Consider the following 24,169-nt stretch of genomic DNA (forward strand, 5'->3'; position numbering starts at 1 on the left):
ACGAGGGGGGAGAGGGACGCCCCCTCCCGCCGCCGGCGTGACGGACGGCGCAGCCAGGCCAATGGGAGGCGGCCGCCGCTCCTGGGACGCCAATCGCGGGCTCCGGAGGCGAGCGGCCAATCGGAGTGCCGCGAGAGGCAGTGGGCGGGAGGCGCCGCGTGACCGACAGCTCTCGTAGGCAGTGGGCTGCCGGCTGCCGGTCCTGGGCGGGCAAATCGAGGAGACCCGAAAGGGCAGGAGGCCCAATGAAGCGGGAGTTCCAGAACTACGGGGCGACTTCAGAGCCGGATTGACGGCTCCAGAGAGTCAAGTGGACGGGAAGGAGGGGACTGACGAAAGGCCCCTTTCAACAGGCTGGGCGGGCGCCAGGTGAGATAATCGTGCACGCAAGCCAATGAGTACACGCAGGAGGCGGTTCTTGTCAAGATTGGCAGTCGATTTAACCCAATTCCTGACGAGTCCTGGGTGACGAGCTTAGGTTTGGACCGGATTGCTTTCCCCGTTAACCAGAATCCTTTTCTAGCCTTGATTTCTAAGCCAATGGCTGGGTGGTGGGGGCGGTGCAAGGTGACAGACACCGCTGCAGACAAATGGCAGTGAAGGCAGTAAAGGTGCCCAGTTTTGGTGGGAGCCAGTGGAAGCGCAGCTGCATTGGGGCGGAGCCGGCCACCCAGACGACGAGAGGCGATTGGCGGTAGCGGGAGTGAATGGCAGTCGACGTGGGCAGTGCCGACCGGCTGCGGGAATTCGGGCCTGACGTCTGAGTTAGCGCCCCTGGAGCCTGACTGGGTAGGCCGAACACATGGCCTGCTCGAGGTCTTGGAGATCGGTGCTTCCGGGGGTGGGGTGGCCCGAGAGTAGGAGGGAACCCAGGGATCCCCTGTATCCCTTCACTTCAACACCCAGGATTCTAGAGCCCCCACTTCTCTTCCAGGATTCAGTGAAACCAGTTCCCCTCCAGAATGCAAGGGTCTAGAGCCGTTGGTTCTCTCCTAGGACCCTAATGCCACACCCCACACCCGCTTCACATAAGGTCTGGGATCTGAGCTACAAGCACCCGTCCTAGGTACTTAATTTCTCTCCTGAACCCAGGTATCCGGTAGCTTTACAATTCCTATTCAGGTACAAGGGGTCCAAGATATCCAGCCCCCACTCCGGGCCCCCGGGATCCCAGGTACCTGGCTTCCACTTTTGGACCCAGATATCTGAAGCGACCAGCTCCCTCTTAGACCTAGGGTATTCCAGGTCCCCAACTCATCTCCTGGTACCAAGGATTCCTAGTCCCCTCCTAGACCCAGAGATTCCAAACACCCAGCTCCTGTCTTGGACCCAGGTATCCCAGACCCATCCAGCAGAAACCGTGTCTTTATTTCAGATAGTCTCCTTGTCCACCATGTCACCCTGAAGCCAGGACAAGCCATAATGGGCCAAATTGGAGTCCAGACTAGTCCCAGCCTGCACCCTGGGGAGGGGTCCCCAAGAATCTTCTGACCCAGGCCCCCAGACTGCTTCTCCTGACAAAAACTGCCCCACCCCCCTCGGGCCTCAGCCTGGAGGGCTCTTTGGGCCAGGGGACACTGGACCCTCCTGTCCATTTCTGCCCAGGGTGTGTCGACCAGACACTGTCTATACGCCCAGGGTTTTCTTCATGGCCTCATACACCACATAGCTGATGCCACCTGCTGGCAACACCTTCAGTAAGGTGGGAGTCATGCCTCGGTACAGCCCAGGCCAACCCTGCTGGGCCAGGATCCGCCGGAAGATTCCACACATGGTGGGGTTTGATCCCTTCACGGTGTCTGTGGAAACAGGGGAAAGCTTAGAGTTGATCCAGTCTCCTGGGGGGCTAGAATGTTGCGGGGTGGGTGAAGCCAGGGGCAGAGGTGTGGGGGTCAGTTGGGAAGGAGTCTGGAAGACTTTTAGAGGAAATTGGTCAGTTTGGGGAGAGTGGGAGTTTTAAGGATTTGTTTTTAGGAGCAGCCTGAAAAACATTCAGGCTTATTTGGGAGGGAGCTTCTGAGATCTCCCGGAGACTTGGCAAGTGTGCTAAGGGGTAGTTTGGGGATATTTTTAAGATTAGGGTAGTGAACTGAGGACCTGTTTGGATGTTTGTGGATTGGTTCAGGGGCTGAGCGTCCATTTGGGGAAGCCACATTTGGGGAGTATCCAGGTTAGTGGGGGCAGTGGTTATGACATCTTCCTATGACATTGGGACATCTAAGAGTCAGATTTAGCAAATTTAGGAACTTCAGGAATTTTGACTTTTGGAGCCAATAAGAGCTGGGTCCGTTTTGAAGAAGTTGGGGGACATTTTGGGGAAACTATGACTGGAGGCCAGTATGGGGGCCTGGGTCATGTTTGGGGACATTTGTGGGGGTCAGTTGAACTAAGTGAACTAAAATGTTCGTTTTAGTGGTTTGTAGGTTAATTTCAGGGCCGGGATCAGATTTGGGGGTGAGTCTTGGTGGGCTCAGAGGTCAGCAGAGTTGGCCAGGATCAGATGTGGAGAGTTTGGGAGTCAGTTTCAGGGGATGAGAAAGTTCAGAGTCAAGGCCGAGGGGAGGGGCATGTCCAGTGGCTAGTGGCGCTAGTCTGACCTTGGGCCTGCATCCTGGTGCGCACCAGAGTCAGCGGGTAACTGGCCATCTGGCCACAGGTCGTGGACAGCGTCACAGATGACAAACTGACCAGGCCACTAGGATTCTCCATGTCCCTGCCTGACTTCAGCCAGAAACACCTGAGCATCTGCAAAAGAAAGGAGTCAGGAGGACATTCACGACGGGCCTGGGTTCATACCCCTCCTGGCCCTCCCCGCCCCGGGGTGGGGGACCCACACCTCGTAGACGGCCAGGTCGGTGCAGGCATAGGGGATGATCCCAAGCATGTTGGGCAGGTAGCCGCGGTACAGGGCACGGGTGCCCTCCCGCTCCAGGATCTGCCTTGCACAGTCCAGCAGCCCCTTGTACTGGCCGGTCCGGCGCAGGGTCAGCCGCGTCTTCAGCACCTGGGCAGCGGGAGGAGGGAGGTGGCTTACCTGAATGTGCTCATTGACCCTCAGCAGCGGCTGTTGTCTCCATCCTACAGCTGAAGAAGCTGAAGCTCAAAAGTGCACAGAGCTGAGTTTCAAACCCAGAGCCATCCGACCCCTTGGCCGGTGTATGATCTTGAGCCAGGGTTCAGAAGCTCAAGTGCTGACGGAGGTCGGGAGGCTAACGGAAGCGATGTGGACTGAGTGGAGGCTGCGGCCGCTTACCCCTAGCGGCAGCCAGACATCATGCCATGGGAATGCAGAGCCCAGGTGGCCAGATTTGCCAGTTTTCCAAGAGGAGCCAGACATTGGGATTTGTATGAAATGCCCCGACATCAAAATACTGGCCACTCCACAATTGCACACCAAGTGCAGTAGGCAGGATTCTAAGGTGGTCCTCAAGAGGTTCCCACCCCGTGATGTGTATGCCCCCCCCGCCCCCCCCCCCCGCCCTTGATAATGTGCTAGACTTGTAAATAGGATTGGGTATCACTCCCCTTGACAAGTTACATGACATGATGAAAGTGAAGGGATTTTGCAGATGTAATGGAGGTCCTTAAGCAGTTGGCTTTAAGTGAAATGACACAAATGGTGCTGGGTGGGCCTGACCAAATCAGGTGAGCCTTTTAAAAGAGTCTGCTGCCAGAGACAGAAGAAATCAGAGAGATTTGGGAGCATCCCAGACACTCTTCAGTTCGTCTTAAACAAGCGGGCTGTTGTGGAGAGGACTGGACCACATGGCAGGGAACAGTGGGTGGCCTCTGGGAGCTGAGGACCTCAGTCCTACAACCATAAGAAACTGAATCCTGCCGGGGTGCTGGGTACCTCAGTTGGTTAAGCCTCTGACTTTGGTTCAGTTTATGACCTCACAGTTCATGAGTTCGAGCCCCATGTCGGGCTCTGTGCTGAGAGCTCGGAGCCTGGAGCCTGCTTCAGATTCTAGGTCTCTCTCTCTCTCTGCCCCTCCCCCACTTGTGCACTTGCGAGCTCTCTCTCTAAAAAAAAAGAAGGAAAGAAAGAAAGAAAAGAAAAAGGAAAGGAAAGAAACAAGAACTGAGTCCTGCCAACGACCAGCAATCTTGTCCGAAGACCCAGGCCTCTCATGGGTTCATTGTTGCCCAACCAGCACCTTGATTTCAGCCTGGTGGGACCCTGAGCAGAAAACCCGACTAGCTGGGCGCCTGGGTGGCTCTGTCTCTGCCCCTCCCCCACTTGTGCTGTGTGTGTCTCTCAAAAATAAAAATAAAAACATTAAAAAAAAAAAAAAAAAAGAAGACCCGAATAGCCAGGGCCCAGGTATGACCCACGGAGACACATAATAAATCTGTATCATTTGAGGCCACCGAGTCTGTGGCAGTTTGTTAGGTAGCAACAGCACACAAATATCCTGGAGGAAATTTAACTAGTCAAGGGCAAGAATTATATGGGAAAAAAAAATGTTTTTTAAAGACCGTTAAAGCACATAAAAGATGTGAACAAATGGAAATGTTTTCCATTGCTAAAAAATACCAATAGGTGACTTTGTTTTCTGAACTAGACAAGTTACTCCTAAAGTTTATATGGGAGACCTAACTGGAATGACCTGATAAAGAAGAGAAAGGATGGGGCGGTGGTGAGAAAGCATAAGATCAAACCTCAAAAATTAAAGACAGTAGATAAAACTACAGGGGTGCCTGGCTGGCTCATTTGGGGGGAGCACGCAACTCTTGAGCTCAGGGTCGTGAGTTTAAGACCCACGTTGGGTGTAGAGATCACTTAAGTTAATAAAATAAAGAAATGGAGGCAAAACTATATCGGCAGTAAAATGATTGGTGGTTTCCAGGGATTCAGGAGGGAAGCAGGAAGGGGAAGCAGGAGGGAAGCAGGAACACAGAGGATCTTTCGGGCAGTGGAACTACTCTGTATGACCCTGTAGTGGCAGATACATGTCATTATACATTTGTACAAACTCATAGAACATACAAGGAGCAAACCTAATGGCAACTAAGGGCTTTAGTAATAATGTATCTATATCAGCTCATCGATTGCAACAAATGTACCACCCCGGGGGCGATGTTAATAGCAGAAACTTTGTACATGTGGAGAGAGGTATAAGGGACCTCTGTACTTCCTGCTCAATTTTTCTGTAAATCTAAAACTGCTGTACAAAAATAAAATCTTAATTGTCACCCACCCACCCAAAGAAAGAAAAAAGACATGAGTGTGTGGACAGACCCTCCTGAGCAAGGAGACGAAAGCCAAAATTACACCCAAACACACACAGTTTAGTAAATTACACAGGTGGCATCTTGGGGCATTGAAGAGAAAAGGAGGGGACCCGTCCAGTAAATAGACGTGGGAAGCATCTGGAATAAGGGTTTGACACACACCTCCTAGGAAGGAGAAGATGAGGAGGAGGGGAAGAGGGAGATAAGAAGGAGGAAAAGTAGCCACTGGCAGCTGGTTTTCACCTTGTTTCTTCTTCCACGAGGTATTCTCTTACCTCCATGGGGTTGATGAGCGTCTGGGAGGTGGCCACAGCTAGGGAGCCGGCAAGGAGCCGTTCCTGAATGGGTGGGGAGCCGTGCACTCCGCAGAAGTAATTCTTACACTGGGGGAGGAGAGAGGAGCAGGAGAGAACCGTTCACCATCTTCCTAGCTGGAAGCCACCCTGGGTCTGGGGCCAGAGGGTGCAGGTGTGTCTTGGGTAGGGATCTGGGCTTGTGAGGGGTGTCAGTCAGGTGTGGGTTGAAGGGTGGGGCTGGAGAAAGCAGGCTGTCCCCGCCCACCTGTTCAAAGACAGAGAACTTGATGGCATACTCGGGGGCAATCTTGAGGACGTTGATGCCATTGCCCCGCCACAAGGAGCGGAAGCCCCCCTCCTGGACCATGCTTCGGAGCCCCCCCAGCAGGTTCATGAAGTTAGTCTTGGAGGAGTAGACCTGCGGGGAGGGAGGCCCCCGGCCCTGTGAGGAGCACCCCCCCCCCCGCCCTGATCTCCCCCTCCATCCCAGCTTGGAGCTCAACCCCATCCTGTCCCCACTCTGTCCCTGGCCAGCCCCACAGTTCTGCGACGCAGCACACACACCCGGAGGCCCATCTCCTCATCTTCCTCTCCTCGCCAGGCCCAGTTTGCCTTCAAGGCCATCCGAAGACCCTATCCCCGATTCCCTCACCCCCAGTTCAACCTGCGTGCCGCCTCCACATTGGCTCCCGTTCTACCCTCGCTCTTCTCTCCATTCAGCCTTCTCCTGACTCCAACCCTCGTCCCGGCCCCACCCTCACCCCCAACCTGCCCTCCATCGTCTCTCTCCCTCTCGCTCTCTCCTCTCCACCTCCGTCCAACCCCACCCCGAGGGCTCCCGCGCCACACTCTACGCGCACCTGCATGTACACCTTGGCTCGGTCCAGAGGGGCCGTGCCAGTGCGGGATACCGCGCCTGCCATGGCTCCTGAGAGCAGAAACTTCCAGAGGGCCCCCTCGCTATCCACTTCGAGGACATCCACGGGGACCATCAGCTGCTCTCCTGTGTCCAGCACCTGCAGGGCAGACCCAGCTCCCACCCACACTATGAGCCAGGTTGGAGCTCTTTCCTCGAATCTCCAGAAAGCCCTCCAGGTGAAAGGCCCACCCCGGTCCCCACTGCTTCAAGGTGGGGCTGCAGGTCCGCTCGGAGGGGAGTGGGTCATGCAGAGGGGGCAGGCGGCATGGCCTTGTGGCCCAGCGGCCAGGCTGTGGGGGGCGGGGGTGCTGGTAGACCTACAGTTCCCAAACTCACCTGCTGTGATGGGAGATGCTCCAGGTCATTTTCACCGACGTGCCCAAACACATACCCATACACGTGTGTACAGCCCGGGTTCCGGGAGGGGGGCGGGGGTGGGCTTGGAGGTGGGGCTTTGGTGAGTAAGGCCTTGACCCTCTTAAACAGGGTCTGGACCCTCAAGCAGGGCTTCTGAGCCCCCTCGGGTTGGGCTCCCATGCAGCTGGAGGGTTAGGACGCCCGGATTCAAAACCCAGCAACCATGTGGGAGAGCCACCTTGTCAATTTGGGCACCAGAGCATGATGAGGTCACAGAGGCCCTTGTGACCTCACTGGATATGGTGGGCAGAATGAGGGTGTCCCCCACAAAATGCCCACGTCCAAATCCCTCTGAACCCACGAACTTGTCATGTTACACGGCAAAGGGGAAAGTAAATTTGCCGAAGGAATTAGGGTCGCTAACCAACCGGCTGATGAGACGGAGAGGTTATTCTGGATCGACTGCACGGGTCCGGTCTGACCTCCTGAGTCCTTAAACAGTGAAGAGGGAAGCACAGCTTTCGGTGTTCAAAGGATTCGGTGTAAGAAGGACTCGACCGAGCTTCGCTGGCGTTGCAGGTGGGGGAGGCATCCGCCAGCCCCCGAGTGCGGGCAGAGCCTCCTCGAAGCTGGAAAAGGCCAGGAAGCAGATTCTCCCCTGGAAGTCTCCAGAAGGAGCTTGACTTTGGCCCCGTGAGATTCATGTCAGACCTCTGACCTCTAGAACAATAGACTCGTGTTGTTTGAAGCCACCAAGTTTGTGGTCATTTGTTAGAGCAGCCAGAGGAAACTAACGCACTGGGTTTCGTTGTCATGGCAATGGGAGACAGAAGTGAGGGAGAATGGGAAGGTTCTGGAGTTCTGGGAGGGAGAGACACCGTTGGTCCCCAAAATAAGGCAGGCCGTAGGGTTGGAGGCAGCCCGGGTTTGAATCCCATCTAGGACAACTCTTGCTGTGTGTGACCTTGGGATACTCGCTTTACTTCTCTGAGTTTCAGTTTCTGCATTTGTAAATCGGAAGTAATGCTAAGCCCTACCGCATGGAGTCAATGGGCTCTAAGGAGTCTTCAGGGAGAGAACACCCATCCTCCAAGTGGTTTGGTTCAAAAATCTTGATGTCATCCGTGATTCCTCCCTCTCTCTCATGCGCACGCTGTCAGCAAATCCTGGCTTAACCTTTAACATACACCCAGAATCTGGCTGCTTCTAACCACGTCTCGGGCCTCCACACTGGTCCAGCCCCATGATGGGTCCCCTGGACAGGTGCCGTCATGGCCACTCTGATCCCTCCCACTCTCACCCCCCAGTCTGTCCTCCCCACAGTGGCCACCAGAGGACACCAGTGAGCACCTGAGTCCCGTCCTGCCCTCTGCCCACAGCCCTCCAGGGCTCCCACCACCCCAGGTAGAAGCCCAAGTCCTCCCTGAGGCCCACCACACCCTGTACAACCTGTCCCGCCCCCTCTGCCCTCCCTCCCTCCCTCTTTCCCCCTTGCCCACTCTGCTTCAGCCCCACGGGCCTCCTTCCTCTTCCTCCAACACGCCAGGCATGGTGCTGCCCCAGGGCCCTTGCACTGGCTCTCTTCTCTGCCTAGAATGCTGTTTTCCTAGACATCGCCATGCTGCCTCCCTCGCTGTCTTTAAATCCTTATGCAAACATCTCCTTCTCCCTGATGCTGCCTCTGACCACCCTATTTAAACTCTGCCCTGTAGGATTCCATATCCCCCTTCCCTCCTTTGTTGGTATCTGTAGCACCTTTGTTTCCCACATGGTTACATATTCACTCATGTGTGTTATTATTGTTTCTCGCTCCCCACTGGAATGTGGGGTCTACGAGAGCAATGGTGGTTGTCTGTTTCACTCACTTCCGTGTCCCATGTCCAAAACCGGGTCTGGCACCAAGTAAGGGTCCGGCAAGTAGATGGTGAATAGGTGAAGAAGATAACACATCCAAGAGCTTAGCACACAGCCATGGCGTGTAGTGCTTGCTCAATAAATGTAAGTTCTTTTCCCTCTAAAGATGTTAGTTGAAGCACCTCTTATTTTGAGGAGACATAGAAAGAGAAAAGCAGTCTTTCTGGTGTCACACTGCATATCAGCGGGGCCTCCTAAGCCCCAACCAGCGTAATGGGATGCAAGAACGTGAACGAGAAAACAGAGGTTAACGGACCCGATTCAATCAAATCAAAGTGGTAATACTCGATGCTGGTGTGACTGAAGCAAAACTAGTAATGCTCATTCCTTGTTGGTGGCTGCATCTATCGCATACGAGTTTTCTGGTGGCATGATCCTGGAATAGTCCTAGCCTTTGGCCCAGCGATCCTGCTTCTGGGCATTGATCCTCAGGACATAACTTAAAGGAAGTAAAAGTACAACATAGTCAGCCAGGTTTCATTTCTTAGTTCAGTGTGTGGAAAATCATGTCTGTGTATGTGTACGTGTATCGGTTAGCTACAGCTGCATGACAAAGTACCCCAACTGTAGCAGCTTAAAACACAGAGAAGATGGTATCTGCAGTGCCTTTTATAATCTCTTCTTGGTAGTAACATACTATCACTGCTCTTGGATCCTCTTGGTCATACAGACTCTCCTTGGTTCAGTGAGAGAGGGGACTACCCAAGAATGTGAGTTCTAGGAGGAAGAGATCCTTGGGGAACATCTTGGTTTTTTTGGTTTGCTTGTTTTTTGTTTTTCCTTTTTTTTTTTTTTTAACGTATATTCATTTTTGAGAGACAAAGACAGAGCGTGAGCGGGGGAGGGGCAGAGAGAGAGGGAGACAAAGATTCCGAAGCCGGCTCCGGGCTCTGGGCTGTCAGCACAGAGCCCGACGCGGGGCTTGAACTCATGGACTGCGAGATCATGACCTGAGCTGAAGTTGGATGCTTAAATGACTGAGCCACCCAGGCACCCTGGGAACATCTTGGAGGGTGACTATCATGGTCCACATAGGAAAAAGGTTGGTAATTTAAAAAATTTTTTTAATGTTTATTTTTGAGAGACAGAGTGCAAGTGGGGGAGGGCCAGAGAGAAAGGGAGACACAGAATCCCAGTCAGGCTCCAGGCCGTGAGCTGTCAGCACAGAGCCTGACGCGGGGCTCGAACTCACGATCCGAGCCGAAGTTGGACTCTTAACCGATTGAGCCACCCAGGTGCCCCATGTTTGGTCACTTAAAGACAGGCAGCAATTGGACCGAGTCTACAGGCCGAGGAACAGTGCCAGCGACTGCCAAAAGCTGGAAGAGGCAAGAAGGATCCTCCCCTAAAGTCTCTTCAGAGGGATCATGGCCCTCCTGACCCTCTGATTTCAGACTTCTAGACTTCAGAACGGGGCAGACAATAAATTCTTGTTGCTTCTTATTCACGATATAGCCCCAAGTGGAAGCAACCCAGTGTCTCTCGCTGGATGAAGGGTAAACGGGATGTGGTCCATCCATACAACGAAATAATGTTCGGCCTTAAAAAGGAAGGACATCCCGGCACCTGTTACATCGTGGATGACCCTGAGGACATTGTGCTCAGTGAGAAAAGCCAGTCACAAAAGGACTTCATGACCTCCCTCACAGGAGGTCCCTAGAGGAGCCCCGTCCACAGAGACAGGGAGTGGATGGTGGGAGCCAGGGGTGAGGAGTCGGTGCTTCATGGGGACGGGGTCTCAGTCTGGGGAGATGGAAAGTTCTGGAGATGGGTTGTGGGGGTGGCTGCCCAACCATGTAATGTGCTTGACTGAGCTGTATACTTCAGACTGGTTAGGACGAGGGGCACCAACTCAGTCACTTGAGCCTCTGACTCGATTTCGGCTCAGGTCATGATCTTGGGGTTTGTGAGTTCGAGCCGTGCGTCCGGTTCTCCACTGACAGCACTGAGCCAGCTTGGGATTCTCTCTCTCTCTCTCTCTCTCTCTCTCTCTCTCTCTCAGAACAAACACATATTTAAAAAAATGGTTAAGATGGTAAATTTTACGTGTATTTTACCACAATAAAAAAATATTTCAATCTAAAGCATTTGCCATTTTAAGGCCCCAGTTGGTGGTAATTTACAGCCCTGGGCAAACAAATACCCTTGTGTAATTAGAGTACTGGAAAAATCCAAAGTGCTCATGAATGTGGATTTCTCACTGCCCCCACTTTACAGCTATGGAAACTGAGGCTTAAAGAGGGAGTCACTTCCTGGTCTCCTGGAACTGTGTGTGACGGAGGACGGCCCATGTCCCTCCCCTGCTGGGTAGTTTGAAGCGGTCCCCCATCCACCCACCCCTTTTCAGCAAAAACCACAACGAAAGAGCTTAGAAAGTGTATCCTTTTGCTCTTTCCTTGGAAATAACACACACAGGCGGGGAGGTGAGACACGGTGTAGGTGGGAAGGGGAGGTGGGGGGGGGTCCTCCAGCCCCCTGAAACAACACAGCTCCTCTTTTGCAGTCCTCTAATGGGGTTCCCCAAAGACTTGGGAGGAGTGAAGGGAGGGGGTCCCCAGTTATGCTAAGCTCAGAATCCAACTATAAAGTGCAGAATGTACAGGGTAGTGGGGGTGCTGGGGGGGGGGGGGGCTTGGGTTATTTCAGGGGGAAGGAATGTCTGCTCCTCTCTGGTAGAAAAATAGACGTAGACTGAGTTTGGGGATTTGGCTTGTTCGTTTTGCAAAAGCAGATGCTGGGCTCCAGGGAAGGCTAGTCCGGGTAGACTTCCTCCTGTCTCCCAACCCTGAAGCCTGGGGAGAGGCTGGCAGCGCTAGGGTGGGTTTGGGGGGGTCCCCTTAATGTGTCCCCAGCCTCAGACTGCCCCCTTGCCAGCCCCCAAGAAAGAGTGACTGGGGGTTATCGTTAGCTTAAAGGAGGGAAGGGGATGGAGGACACTGCAGAGCATTTTGGGGGAGCAGTTTCCCCAGGGGCCAGAGGCGTAGCCATGCTGGGTAGGTGATGGGGGTGTCCAGCCTCTTTCTAGGGTGTGGGAGGGACCTCTCCTTCCTGTGCTGCCAGCGTTTAGATGGGTCAGGACTTTGGACAAGTCCCAAGAAGGAGGCCAGGACCTGGGCTTCCCGCAGGCTCCTTAGACCATGGGCTTTGTGTCACAGGGAGGGCGGAGGGCCCTGGGCTCTGGGGTGTGTCTGCGACGGGGGCTCATGGGATCCAGGATGCTGTGATTGGCCTATTGGGATCTATCTAGGCTTAGAGTCTGAGCACTCAGGACCCAGTGCCTTGGGAGGATTCCGGTCAGAATCCAGGGGTTAAGGGGCTGGGATCCAGTGCTTGGAAGGGTCGGGGTCTCCTTCCTATGGGTGAGGTTTCAGCATCCAGCGCCTGTGGTGAAGGGGTTGGGGCCCAACAGCTGCAGTCGCCGGGACCCACGCGCTCTGCCGCTGGGCTCTCACATTGTGGATGTAGAAGCCAGGATCCAGCCGGTCAGGGCTTGGGAATCCGAGATCCGGTGGTTGGGGGTTGAGGGTGTAGTGGTTGAAATGTATGAAATCCAGTAGTCAAAGCAGAGGGATCCGGGACTCAGTGTCAAGGCAAAGGAATTCAGGGATCCGGTAGCTGGGGTGAGGGGATCTGGGATCCGGGGGCTGAGGCTTCTTGGTATCCAGAATCCAGTGGGCGAGCTTGGAGATCCAGGGCTGGAAGCATGGGGATCTGGGATCCGCCAGCGGGTTTGGGGATCTAGGACCCGGTGCTGGATCTGGGGCCTGAGGGGGCTGGGGTCTGGGTGTTTAGATATGGCGGGATGTGTTCCTGTGGTTGGGTTACCAGGATCCGTTAGTTGGGTTGTAGGGGATCCCCTGGTTAAGACATGGAGGCCCAGGACCCAGTGTGTGTGCGGGGGTGGGGAGGGGGTGGAAGCTGAGACGTGGGGAGCAGGACCCAGTGGATTAGGTGTAGGGATCCTGTGATTTGGTGCGGGGGCCCTGGGGTCCATTGGCTGGGCCACCAGTCTCCAGTGGCCGAGGTGTGGGGGGGTTTCGTGATTGGGGTGGGGCAGGCTCTGGGTCCCTCACCTGGACGTGACCCCCAGGGCCTGCTTCATGTTCTCATAGACCACATAGGAGATGCTCACAGCCGGGATAACCTTCATGAAGTTGGGGGCAATGCCCCGGTAGAGGCCCCACACGCCATCTTGGGACAGGATGTGACGGAACAGACCCAGCATGGAGAGCTGGGGGGCGCCCTCGATGGAGGCTGGGAGGGGTGGGGAGGCCGGGTAAGGCCAAAGGGCCCCTCTCACTGCCCCCTCCTACTCCCAGGACTGGGCTTTTGGCCGCTGCAGCAGGAGGGAGGGGGTTAGATTAGCAGTGGGACCTACCACCCTAGAGATGGCTGTTCACAGTTCCACCCGGATCTCGAGGGCCCAAGTTGGGGGATGATTAGAAACAGAGAAGGGGTATGTGTGTGTGTGGTGGGAGAGGGCACAGGCGTTTTCCCCTTCCTGGAACTCATCTCCCTGCCTCTTCTCCCAGCTGACGCTCACTCTGCCTTCCAGCCTCCATTCCAAAGCAGGCTCTTTAGGGGAGCCCTCCTGGGTACCCCAGTCTAAGTGTGGCTCTTTCCCTTCTCCTTTGCTCAACCCTAAATCCATACTGAAGTGTGAAACGATTTATTCGGCATCTTGCTTCCCTTCCAGCCTGGGAGCTGTCAGAGGGTGAGAACCCAGGCTTATGCACTGATACACCCCCAGAGAAAAATCACAAAATACAAAAGCTAAAATTCCCAAGGAAACTCCCCAAACAGATCCAGGAATGTGTGTGTGTGTGTGTGTGTGTGTGTGTGTGTGTGTGTGTGTTGGGGGGAGAAACTCCTAAAAGAAAACTACAGAGGAAAACAAAACACCCATAGCCAGCCTGGCCCCACCCCTCCTTGACCTGAGCTTCCCCCCTGCCTGTAATCCAGCCTTGCAAATTGGAGCTCAAACGAGCAGCCCTCCCAGCTAAGATTGCTAGGGCACTCTTCCAGGAACGGCTGCACCTGCTCTCCTCCTTCGGCTGAAGGGCCCCTGTTCCAGTGTCACAAATGGGTACACTGAGGCCCAGAGAAAGGTAGGGACTTTAGTGAAGGCCATCCAAGTCCAGGAAGATCCCAGCCTGGGACTCCGCCTACCCGGGACCGCAGGAGCTGGGGATGAGGGGGAGGGGCCCAAGTTGTGAGGCTCTCCCCGCCCTATCCTCCCACCCAGGCCTCACCTTGGGCCTGCATGCGGGTCCGGACCAGGGCCAGGGGGTAACTGGCTATCTGGCCACAGGTGCTGGAGACGGTGCCACAGGCCAGGAGCACGAGGATGCCTGGGTCGGCCGAGTCATGGCTATACTGCTGGAGCCATCGGTTCTTCAGCGTCTGGCAGGGGCAGAGAAGGGAGCGGGATTGGATTGGAACTGGTAACACCGCAGACCCCCTGCTGGCTGGCTTCCGCAGCCCCCCCCCCCCCACCACCCCTGACAGCAGCGGGTACTAGCCTAGCGGTGCCTCCTAGGTGCCCCACAGCACTGTACCTGCACCCTGCCACTCAGTCCTCAGCTTCTATGGTATGTGGAAGGATGGCCTCTGCCCCTACTGTCCATGCCTTGTCCCTGGAACCTGGGAATATGGTACCTCCCGTGGCAGGAGGGACTTTGCAGATGTGATTAAGTTAAGGGGGCACGATGCTAGAATATCCAGCTAGGTCCAGTGTCATCATGAGGCTCCTTACAAGAGAGCAGGGGCACCTGGGTGGCTCAGTCGGTGGAGCGTCCGACTTCGGCTCAGGTCGTGATCTCACGGTTTGTGAGTTTGAGCCCCGCGTCGGGCTCTGTGCTGACAACTCATAGCCTGCTTTGGATCCTCTGTCCGTCTCCCCTGCTTGTGTTCTCTCTCTCTGTCTCTCTCAAAATAATTAAACTTAAAACATGTTTTTAATTTAAAAAAAAAGGCACTGTCATAAATGTGCACTGTTTTAAACCACTAAGTCTGTGGTCATTTGATTCAGCAGCCATAGAAAACTAACACCCTCGCCAAGGTGGACGCCCCGTTCTTATCCCTTACCGTTTCGACCCAAATCTGTTGACTCCCAGCTGCCAGTATCCACGGTTCTGCCCGAGGACTCTCACTGGACCCGGGCAAGGCTGTGCTGAGCACCCAGAATAGGCGGGAAGTGCTGGGGAACCAGCACCCCCAGAAGCGAGCTTCAGACAACTGACTGGGTGTATCAATACCCCAACTCCCTTGCGTCTCTGCTGGGGCGTGTTCTATGCAGGTGCCTGCAGAGCCCCCCGCCAGGATTGAGCTCCACCTGCCCGCCACGATAGCTTGCTTGCTAACAGGCTCAATTATGTCCTCCCAAAAGGTATGTTGGAGTCCTAACCCCCAGGATCTCAGATTGTGACCTTGTTTGCAAAGAGAGTCTTTGCAGGTGTGATGGGTTGGGGTGAGGCCATCCTGGAGTAGGGTGGCCCCATAGTCAAAATGACTGATGTCCTTCTAAGAAGAGGAGACACAGAGATGGAGACGCGTAGCAGCGGGGAAGACAGCCACACGGAGACAGAGGCCGAGATCGGATGGATGGGTCTACAAGCAGAGAAGCAGCAAGGGTTGCCGGCAACCACCGGAAGCTGGAAGAAGCAAGGAAGGATTTCCCTCTAAGCTTTCAGAGGGAGCATGGCCCTGCCGAGTCGAGTTTAGACTCCGACCTCCAGAGCTGTGACGATAAATGTCTGTTGCCCCCCAGTTTGAGGTTAGGCGGCCCTAGGGAGCTCATGCTCCTTGTTTTGGTCGCCTTACCTTCCCGCCAAACTACTTGCTCTCACATCCCTGCTTCTGGAAGACCTCAAACTAAGACAAATACCACTGTCGTCTCCATTTAATGGATGCAAAACTGAGGACCCAGGGAAGCTGCTTACCCAGAGCCACAAGAGACAGGTGGGAATCAACATTCAGAGCCACACCTGAGTCCAGAGTGGGGCGCTCTGTCTTTAGGGGCAGCCAATCCCTTATTGGAGCCTCTGCGAGAACCTTCTTTCATACTCTGGGACTGGGATGGCTCCTCAGTTTCATTTCCTATGTCAATTCTAACCCCTTGGGAATGGCTGCCCAGATGTGTGTTGAGAGGGACTCGGTGCTGTGATAGATAGATGCGTGATGTCTGGCCTCGGGGCTGTGATTGATTCGTGATGTCTGGCCGCGGGGCTGTGATAGATAGATTCGTGATGTCTGGCCGGAGCATGGAGTGAGCACATTGGAAGCAACTGTTCACCATTATTGCCTTTGCAATTCTGGAGCAGCATTTGCCAAACTGGTGTTTAATGAGTGTTTTAAGAGCTGTTCTGTTGAAAAGAAGTTCTGATGACTGCATAGGCATGGCCCGCACTGGGCTAAAAAACAAAACAAAACAAACAAAAAACCCCCAAACAGTGAAATCACTGCTCTGTACACTTGTCAGAGCCTTTAAAGGACTAATGACGAGTTTGAAACTCCAAGAGGGCACAACGCTTCTCAAACTCCTTAGACCTCCCAGCTCCCTTTTGCTGGCGAAGAATGGATCAAATAAAGTTATGTCTCATTTCTGCACACAGCCCTCGATGGCTTTGTATTGCACTTAGGAAAAACCAGCCATGTCATTGAGCTCTTGCTGAATCTTTGGTTCCTTCAAGCCACTCAAGACTTCCACTCCTCCCACAGGCCTGCCTCTGGACCTACACTCTCTGCCTTGTTCACACTCCCTCCCACATCACCTCTCAGAGGCGAGCCTGGACCCCCCCCACCCCCTGCCCACTGTTACTTTCAATTACACATCCTGTTTTGTCATCTTCTGAGAACTTAGCGGGATCTGAAACTGCTTGTTCGCTGGTTGGCTGACTTCCTTGTTCACTGGAGTGGGTGCCCCAGGAAAGCAAACATGGTGTTATTTAATGCTGTATCTGCATCAATCAGCACAATGCCCAGTGCTTTGGGATGTTTAGTAAGTAGTTGCTGAGTGAACCAGTGAATAAATGAATGGATGAACGAATCAACAAACAGGTGAGTGAATGGGGGATGGCCTTGTCTCATTTGGCTGCATAGATGCTGGGTGCTGGGGACATCAAGTATGGATGGCAGGTGTGGAGTGTTGTAGGTCAGGACCAACCACATAATTCGCAAGGTCCGAAGCATATTAAAATTACGTGAGGTCCCTTGTCCAAAGCTGATTAGGAATTTCAAGACAGCAACAGCAGAGCATTAAACCAAGGGCAGGGCCCTCTGAACATGGGGCCCTTGGCAACTGCCCTGGTCACCTGCCTGTGAGGCTGGCCTTGTCCCGAATACAAAGACTTTGGGGGATGCCTGGGGACAACTGGGGCTGTGCTACCGAGGAACCTGGTGATCCCACCAGAAGAAGGTAAAAAGTAATGAACAAGGTCTCTGGAAGAGAAAAAGCAAAAACCAAAAACTCCCTGTTCCTGCGTCTCTTGATAAAGGTACTGAGATGTGTAGTTTTTACGATGACAGCTGATGCCGAAACGGGCAGGCCCTGAAGAAGGCATCGGCTGGGTCCGATACGTGCTTTGGGGAGGTGGGCATCTTTCAAGCTCATCTTCACCTGCTCCCGTGAGTCTGTGAGCTACCGTGGTCCCTGAACTTCCCGTGTCCCGAGACTCAGGAAGGCTGAACTGTAAAGGGAAGTGATGAGAATTCTCACGGTGGTAAATGCAAGAGTCGGGAGTCCGATGGCTGAAGGGGTTCCCCAGGGCCCATGGCGCTTCTCCCTAGTTTTGGAGGTCGACTGAGTCGGCCCATGGGAAGACGGTGTCCCGTGGGCAAATCTCAGAGGGGAGAAAAAAGGAGGGAGGGGCGGGCTACCCACAGACCTCATAGACGGCCAGGTCGATGCCTGCGTAGGGGATGATGCCCAGCACGTTGGGCAGGTAGCCTCGGTAGAAGGCTCGGGGCCCCTCTCGCTCCAGGATCCGCCACGCACAGTCCAGCAGCCCCTTGTACTGGCCCGTCCGGCGCAAGGTCAGCCGCGTCTTCAGCACCTGGAGAGAACCCGGTTATCCCTGGAAAAACTGCCTCCAGACACACCACATCCAGGAACGCAGACACGTAGAAATAGCTACTTCTGGAAGGATGTACCCTGGCAATACTGGAATTTAACAAACCACTTTCTCTAGAATCTTCCGTCATCCCCAAATCCCTATACCTAAAAATGTTGACACCTCTCAGAGTTACATATGATGGCCACTTCTGTCTCCCAATATGTTGCTCCCTTTCCCCGTTAATAATAGAAGCTATAATTTTCAGCAAGCACAGAGCCACCAGAAATAAAGACTACATTTCTCATTTTCCCTAGATGTATGGCCATGTGACTAAGTCCTAGCTAACGAAACAGCAGGAAAACAGGTATGTGTGACTCTCAGAAAGTATCCTTAAAGGCAGGGAGGTGTTCTTTCCTTTGTCTATTCTTCCTTCTTGACTGCAATATGGATGTGATGACTGGAGCACAAGCAGCCACTTTGGTCCATGACGTGGGTGCTACATTCTGAAGTGCTGGAAGAAGATAGAGGGAAGGAACTTGGGTCTCTAACACTTTGAACTCACCATACCTGCCCTGAACTGCTTACCTCAGACTTCATTTATGTGATTTGAGTTTTCCATGATACACTGCAATCCTGATACACGCACAACCTGAAACCTGAAACGATTTCTCTGAAAACAGTTTCATCTAGAGATGATTCCCCCGGGAACAAACATCCTGGAAATCAGTATCCTTAGAAGAGGCGTGACTGTGAGCGGCTAGAACCCATGGCTGCTGCCTAAACAGTTATGACCAACGCGACCATCCCCAGGAGACACATCTCAGTGGCCGATGCCCACACAGACTACCCATGAAACAGCATTGCTCTAATGAGCTACAGTCCGAAGCCGGGAGAGGCAAAGTTGTAATTCCAATGTCTACCACACCGCAGAGTGACATGGTTATGGCGAGCCTCCCACCCTGCCACGGGGCCTCTCCCGGGGTCCCTCCTTCTCACCTCCATGGGGTAAATGATGGTTTGGGCTGTGGCGCCAGCTAGGGAGCCGGCCACAAAGCGCTCTTGCACGTGCAGTGACTCCTGCTGCCCTCGAATGGCCCGCTTGATCTGGAGGTGGGAGAGGTGGGCAGGATCTCAGGTCCTCCTGCTGCGGGCACCACACAGGGGAGCCGATGCCCCTCCCCACCCCCACGCCCAGGCCAATCCCACTAGCCCTCGCGTCTGGCTGACACCTCTCACGCCTGCCCCCACCTGCTCATAGGCCATGAACTTGATAGCCGACTCGGGTGCGATCTTAAGCACGTTAATCCCATTCCCGCGCCACAGGGAGCGCATGCCCCCCTCTCGGATCATGTTCTTTAGGCCCCCCAGGATGTTCAGCTTGTTGGTCTTGGAGGCGTGGACCTACGTGGGGAGACAAGGTGGCTTTGCGGTCCCCTTCTGGGGGCCCCAGGCCTGGCACGGGGGAGGGGGGCTCTTTCCAGGGCCCCTCACCTGCATGAAGACCTTGAGGCGGTCCAGAGGGGCTGTGCCCGTCCGCGACACAGCACCTGCCACCGCACCCGCCACCAGCTGCTTCCACCACATGCCGCTTAGCTTCTCCTGCTCTGAAAACTCATCAGGAACAGTCAGGCACTCGCCGATGTCCAAGACCTAAGGATGCAGGGACTGGGCTGTCACGCCAGGGGGCAGGGAGATGGGACTCAGCCCTAAACGGTAACTCCCTCACGAAGCCCAGGACACCCAGAGAGTCTGCCAGTGCATCGCACTTGGAGAGCCCAGGCGATCCCTCTTGGACCCCTACCAGATCCTACCAAAACATCCAGCCTGATCCCACACAGGATCCTAACACCCCTCCTGGGCACCTCCACCAGATCCCACCAAAGGAATCTACTCAAGCATCTACACACAAAGATTCCTCCCAGAGCCAATCAGACCCCTTTGAGGGATCCCACCCAAGGATCTCCCACACAAGGATTCCACAAGATCCCTCCAGGGCCACATGAGATCCCATCAGGGACCTGCCACATAAGGAGACTAGTGGATCCCTCCCAGGGCCTCAAGAGATCCCACGGAGAATCTGCCCCCCAGGGATCAGCCCTCCCCTAGAATTCACTTATAGACATCCCAACCAAGCCCCCTCATGGATCCCCAGCGTGGGAATCTCTGGATCTCCCAACAGGATCTCCCCGGATCTCACGTGTGGATTCCCCTCCAGATGCCATCAGATCCTACTGGAAGCATCACTCAGAGATTCCCAACTAGAAGCTGGCAACCTAGAGCACTTCCTCTCCCACCTTCCAGTGGATCTCAGTGAACCCTCCAAAGAAGGTGGCTTTCTTGTGAGTCCCTTCGGCAATAGAACCGTTTACTGAGGCAAACAGAAACCAGTAGAAGGAGAGCTGTGGGTGGAAGCTGGGGGCTGGGTGACCCACCTGGTGAGCTCTTCCTTCCCCGTGCTCCCACCTCCCACAGTCTGCCCCCATGGCCCCAAAGTCAGGTCTGAAGGGCTCCAGACCTCCCCGCAGCGGGTCCCTAGTCCCCCGAGCACTGATCAGAGGAAGAGAGGACTGGAGTTTCTCATCCCTTGACCGTTCCCAGCAGCTCCTCCTTCTCAAGGCTCCTGACCCAGCCCCTCCGTGCCCTGGGGAAACCAGAGTAAGGCCCGGCCACCAAGCTGGGAAAGCTGCCCCCACCTCACCGTCGAATGTTTCCAGAAATAGACCACATCCTCCACATTCTCCAGCGAATGCAACAGGAAGTGGTCGCGCCACTCCTGCCAGTCGATGGTCATTGTGCCGTCACGGTCCATGCTGCGGATGTGGGGCAAGGTGGGACAGAATCAATGCCGGGGCTGGAGGGGGTCGGTTGGTTTGGGGGTAGACTGACTTCCTGTGCACCGAGAGCTGGCCATTTTGCAAAGGGGAAAACTGAGGCTCAGAGAAGTGAAGAGAGTGGCCCAGGATTTGCCTGACTCCCAAGCCCGCCTCTCAGCTCCACCTGCCCTGGGATCAGGCCTGGGGCCTAGAGGTTCAAGGTGGCCGAGGGGTCCCGGGGACCTGAGTTACCTGCGATTCTGGAACCCCAGCTACTCACCTGTGCAGAATTTTCTCTGCTTGCTCCAGAGAGATGGAAATACCCAGAGCTCGGAAACTTTGCTGGATCTCAGACACGTCAATATGACCTGGGAGGGGGCCAGAGGTAGAAAAGGGTGTGTGTGGGGGGTGGTGGGGGGGAACCCTGGAGCCCAGGTGCAGTACAGCTCAGAATGGGATGCTCTAGCAAGACCAGAGGATCCAGGAACCCAGGGTGAGATTTGCAGCAGGGTGGGGTGGGGTGTCACTGACCCATTGGGATCAGAGAGGTAGAACTGAGAAATGTTGGGGGGCGGGTTCCTCTGTTCCATGAATGAATGAAAGAATGAATCCAGGATAACTATGGGGGTCCTTATGCCATAGGAGATTGAGAGGCAATATTAGGGATCCAGAAGGATGGGGGGTGCCTACGCCTCCTAGGGAATCCAGAAGCAATATGGGGCATCTTTGTCCCTTAGAAACATAAGGGTAATAATAGGGGTCGCATCCCAGAAGGGAAAGGAGGTAGGATGGGCCCATGGGCCCAACCACCTAGCTGGGGGGGGGGGGGGTGAGGAGAGCTCCCAAAATAGCCTGTGAGTCATCAGGGAGAAGCGGCCCTCCCCCCTCCTCCTAGCACTGCCAGTTCTAACCCCGTTGGTGTCTCCAGGGCCCCTGCAGCCCATCCCTGGGCCTTACCATCCTGATTCCGGTCCAGGCTGTGGAACAGAAGGAGCAGGCGCTGTTCTCGCTCCTGCAGGTAGCGGCTAAACTCCTCCAGGTCCAGCCCACCGTGTGGGTCAGTGTCACCCTCAGGGGAACTGCCCTGGCAGGGGGGAGGGATGAGGGAGCTCCAGATGGCCGCTGCCCATCTGCAGGGGGCACGGCAAGCTTATGGCCAGGGAACTCAGAGCCCCCCCAGAACCTAAAGCAGGGGAAGGCGCTGGCTCACTTCTCAGCAACATGCCCAAGCCACAGTTGAGCGGTGGGGTGGAAAGCAGTTGTCCAGTTTTCCTGGCAAACAAACTGAGGCTCTCCAAGGTCGAGTAACTTTTTCAAGGTTACAGAGCTGGGAAGTGGTAGGTAGCCTTGGGCTCTTGTCTCTGAAAGCCTGTCCTCCCAGCTGTCTCTTAAAAAAACAACAACAACCCAAAAACCTGTCCATATGGCTGTTCCGGGAGCTCCCTTTAGAGACAGCTCTGGGCAATGTGGGGTAGATCCAAGCTGAGAGCCCACTGGGCCTCTGTCCTCCCACCTGGGAAGCGGAGGCTTGTACTGGAGGCCTCAAGATGCTGTGGAGACACTCCAGTGGCAGCTGGGGCTACAGGTGTCAGGGACACCTGCATAGGTCTGGGGGCAGGTTCCTGCTTTCCTACACCCCCAGCTAAGGCTGTTGGCCGGCAGGATCCCCGGCTGGGATAGCCTGGGGCATTAAGCCAGGCTTATTGGAATGGGCAGGTCGGGAAATGTAAACATTGAGAGGCTGGGCGGCTTGCTGGGGGTGGGGTGGGGGGCAGTGGGTGCCCAGAGGAGGGGAGGGCTGACGGGAAGGGTGTGTCTCCTGAGGCGGGAGCAGGGTAGGTCTTGGGACAGGTGGAGAGTTCAGAGGAGGGTGTGTCCAAGGCAGTGGGCAGGAAATCGGACGGGCTCCATTCGCTGGCAGCCATCCCCCACCCGCGAAGCACCGGCGACGGGGGTGGGGACCGGGTGCTGGCAGCCGAACTGCAGGCCTGGGGCCTCCTTGGCTCGGTCTGGGGCGAACCCGTTAGGCCCAGACACGGTGGGCAGGGGTACGGGGGCAGAGACGCTCAGGCTGGGCGCCGGCCCTGGAGTGCAGCCACAAGCACTCCCAGGCAGCGGCGGCGCTCCATTCAGGGGCTCGGGTTACCGGGCGCCGGCCGGGCCCGAGCGCCGCGCGCCAGGCTGGGGTCCCGCGGGGGTACCTGTTGGGTGTCGCGGTTCGGGTCGCCCCCGCCCAGCCGAGCCAGTCCCTGGCGCAACTCGTGCACGTCCACGCGGCCGTCCTTGTTACTATCCAGCTCCTCGAAGAGGCGACCCCAGCGCTGTCGCCGCTCCGCATCGCCCGGGCCCCCCCGCATGGCGCCCGGGGGGGAGGGGAGGCCCGGCAGCGGCGGCCTCAGCGGGGGCTTCGGGGCTCCCCCTCCCCCCCGGGGCCCCGCAGGGCCAGCTCCGCGGCCACGGCCACCGCAGCCTCCGCGCTGCCCGCCTGGCTCTGGCACTTGCAGGAGCCGGTGACTGCTAACCGTCGCCGCCCGCGCCGGAATTGGCGTCTCCTCCCCCGACCCGCATGGGGGGGAGGGGGCCGGAGGCGGAGCTGCGGGTGTGGGGCGGTGTGTCGGGGATGCTCTGATATTGCACAGCCTAGGAAGCACCAGGGTTCATTCTGGGGAGAGGGGCGGGAGAGATCAATGGTCTCAATTCTGCTTTCAGAGTTCTGCCTTGCGTGCCTCAGTTTACCCTCTGCCCCAAGGGGCGAAGTAGAGAGATATCAGGGATTTGGTTTCGTAATCCCTTTCCACTTGACCTCCCTCCCCTACTAATCCTCTTTAGGCGCCAAAGTACTCGTTTTCAATCCAGACGTGCTCAAGAACCAACCCGAGGCCATCCAGCCCTCCATCTGCCCGCCCCCTCATTTCACATCCCCCACTCGGCCGCAGAAACAGAAAATCAAGAGGCGGTGCTTTCTCCCGCAAGCTTTACATCCCTCCCGCGAGCCTCCTTTCTATGTCCCACTTAGACTGGGAAACGGAAGATCAACTGGCGGCGCGGCTGCAGAGTCGGTTTCCTATTGGCCAGAAATGCTGGAGCTGCGCCCGCCCGCCCCACCTGGGCGGGGCTTCCGCGCTGAACTGGTGCTGTCTTGGGCCCCCGCGACTTCTGGCTGGCCTGGCCGTCTTAAAGGGGCCGCGGCAGGATCCGGTCGCTTGGCTGACTGCTCTCTCCAGACCAACCTGGGCCTCTCAGTATCCCAGGCTCGAGTGCCGATGGAGACCGGGAAGCCGAACGCTGGAGGCGCGGCATCAGCCAGTCGCGCTCGCTGCACCTGCCGAAAGTCCCTCCCACTACTTTTGGGCGCAGTTTCTCGAGTCACCATTAGGGGGAGGGGCGGCCAGAAACACATTGGCGAAAAATAATAATAGCTAACATTGACTCACGGCGTTGCACAACCCAAGGCCTTTTTACTCACCTCTCGCGTCGTCCTCGCCAAAACTCTGTAAGGTAGGTTGGTGGGACTGACTTTCCCACTTCACAGATGAGGAAACAGAAGTTAAACTGCTCTCCCCAGTCCACATGCCCACTACA

At 55.6% G+C, this 24,169-nt stretch overlaps 2 protein-coding genes and 1 long non-coding RNA gene across 6 annotated transcripts; 1 reads left to right on the forward strand and 2 right to left on the reverse strand.

Annotated features, from left to right (window-relative positions):
- Nucleotides 1–108: 108 nt before the first annotated feature.
- LOC132678077 (uncharacterized) lies at nt 109–3,852 on the forward strand. Its single transcript, XR_009609477.3, has 2 exons — nt 109–369; nt 3,085–3,852. It is a non-coding gene; the product is annotated as an uncharacterized LOC132678077 (long non-coding RNA).
- On the reverse strand, nt 1,350–10,998 carry SLC25A41 (solute carrier family 25 member 41). Of its 2 annotated transcripts, none has more exons than XM_060629998.3 (7): nt 6,787–10,998; nt 6,392–6,547; nt 5,797–5,949; nt 5,511–5,618; nt 2,837–3,004; nt 2,598–2,745; nt 1,350–1,799 (listed from the first exon to the last, which is right to left on the reverse strand). In XM_060629998.3, the coding sequence occupies exons 1-7, from the start codon at nt 6,985–6,987 to the stop codon at nt 1,627–1,629; spliced, it is 1,107 nt and encodes a 368-aa protein (XP_060485981.3). In that variant the 5' UTR covers nt 6,988–10,998; the 3' UTR covers nt 1,350–1,626. The 2 variants fall into 2 exon arrangements, with proteins under 2 accessions (XP_060485981.3, XP_060485982.2); XM_060629999.3 differs by having other exon boundaries at nt 6,392–6,576; nt 6,787–6,871.
- Nucleotides 10,999–11,089: 91 nt separating this feature from the next.
- Nucleotides 11,090–23,424, reverse strand: SLC25A23 (solute carrier family 25 member 23). 3 transcript variants are annotated; one of them, XM_060629992.3, is made up of 11 exons: nt 22,789–23,413; nt 21,545–21,671; nt 20,868–20,955; nt 20,473–20,584; nt 19,266–19,424; nt 19,023–19,175; nt 18,771–18,878; nt 17,607–17,774; nt 13,974–14,124; nt 12,795–12,975; nt 11,090–12,501 (listed from the first exon to the last, which is right to left on the reverse strand). In XM_060629992.3, the coding sequence occupies exons 1-11, from the start codon at nt 22,942–22,944 to the stop codon at nt 12,279–12,281; spliced, it is 1,626 nt and encodes a 541-aa protein (XP_060485975.3). In that variant the 5' UTR covers nt 22,945–23,413; the 3' UTR covers nt 11,090–12,278. The 3 variants fall into 3 exon arrangements, with proteins under 3 accessions (XP_060485975.3, XP_060485976.3, XP_060485977.3); XM_060629993.3 differs by having other exon boundaries at nt 11,090–12,432; nt 22,789–23,157; XM_060629994.3 differs by lacking the exons at nt 11,090–12,501; nt 12,795–12,975; nt 13,974–14,124 and adding an exon at nt 16,357–17,408 and having other exon boundaries at nt 22,789–23,424.
- Between the last annotated feature and the right edge of the window lie 745 nt (nt 23,425–24,169).

This window comes from Panthera onca, chromosome A2 (assembly GCF_046562875.1).
Source record: "Panthera onca isolate mPanOnc1 chromosome A2, mPanOnc1 haplotype 2, whole genome shotgun sequence".
In the NCBI taxonomy this organism is placed as follows: Eukaryota; Metazoa; Chordata; class Mammalia; order Carnivora; family Felidae; genus Panthera; species Panthera onca.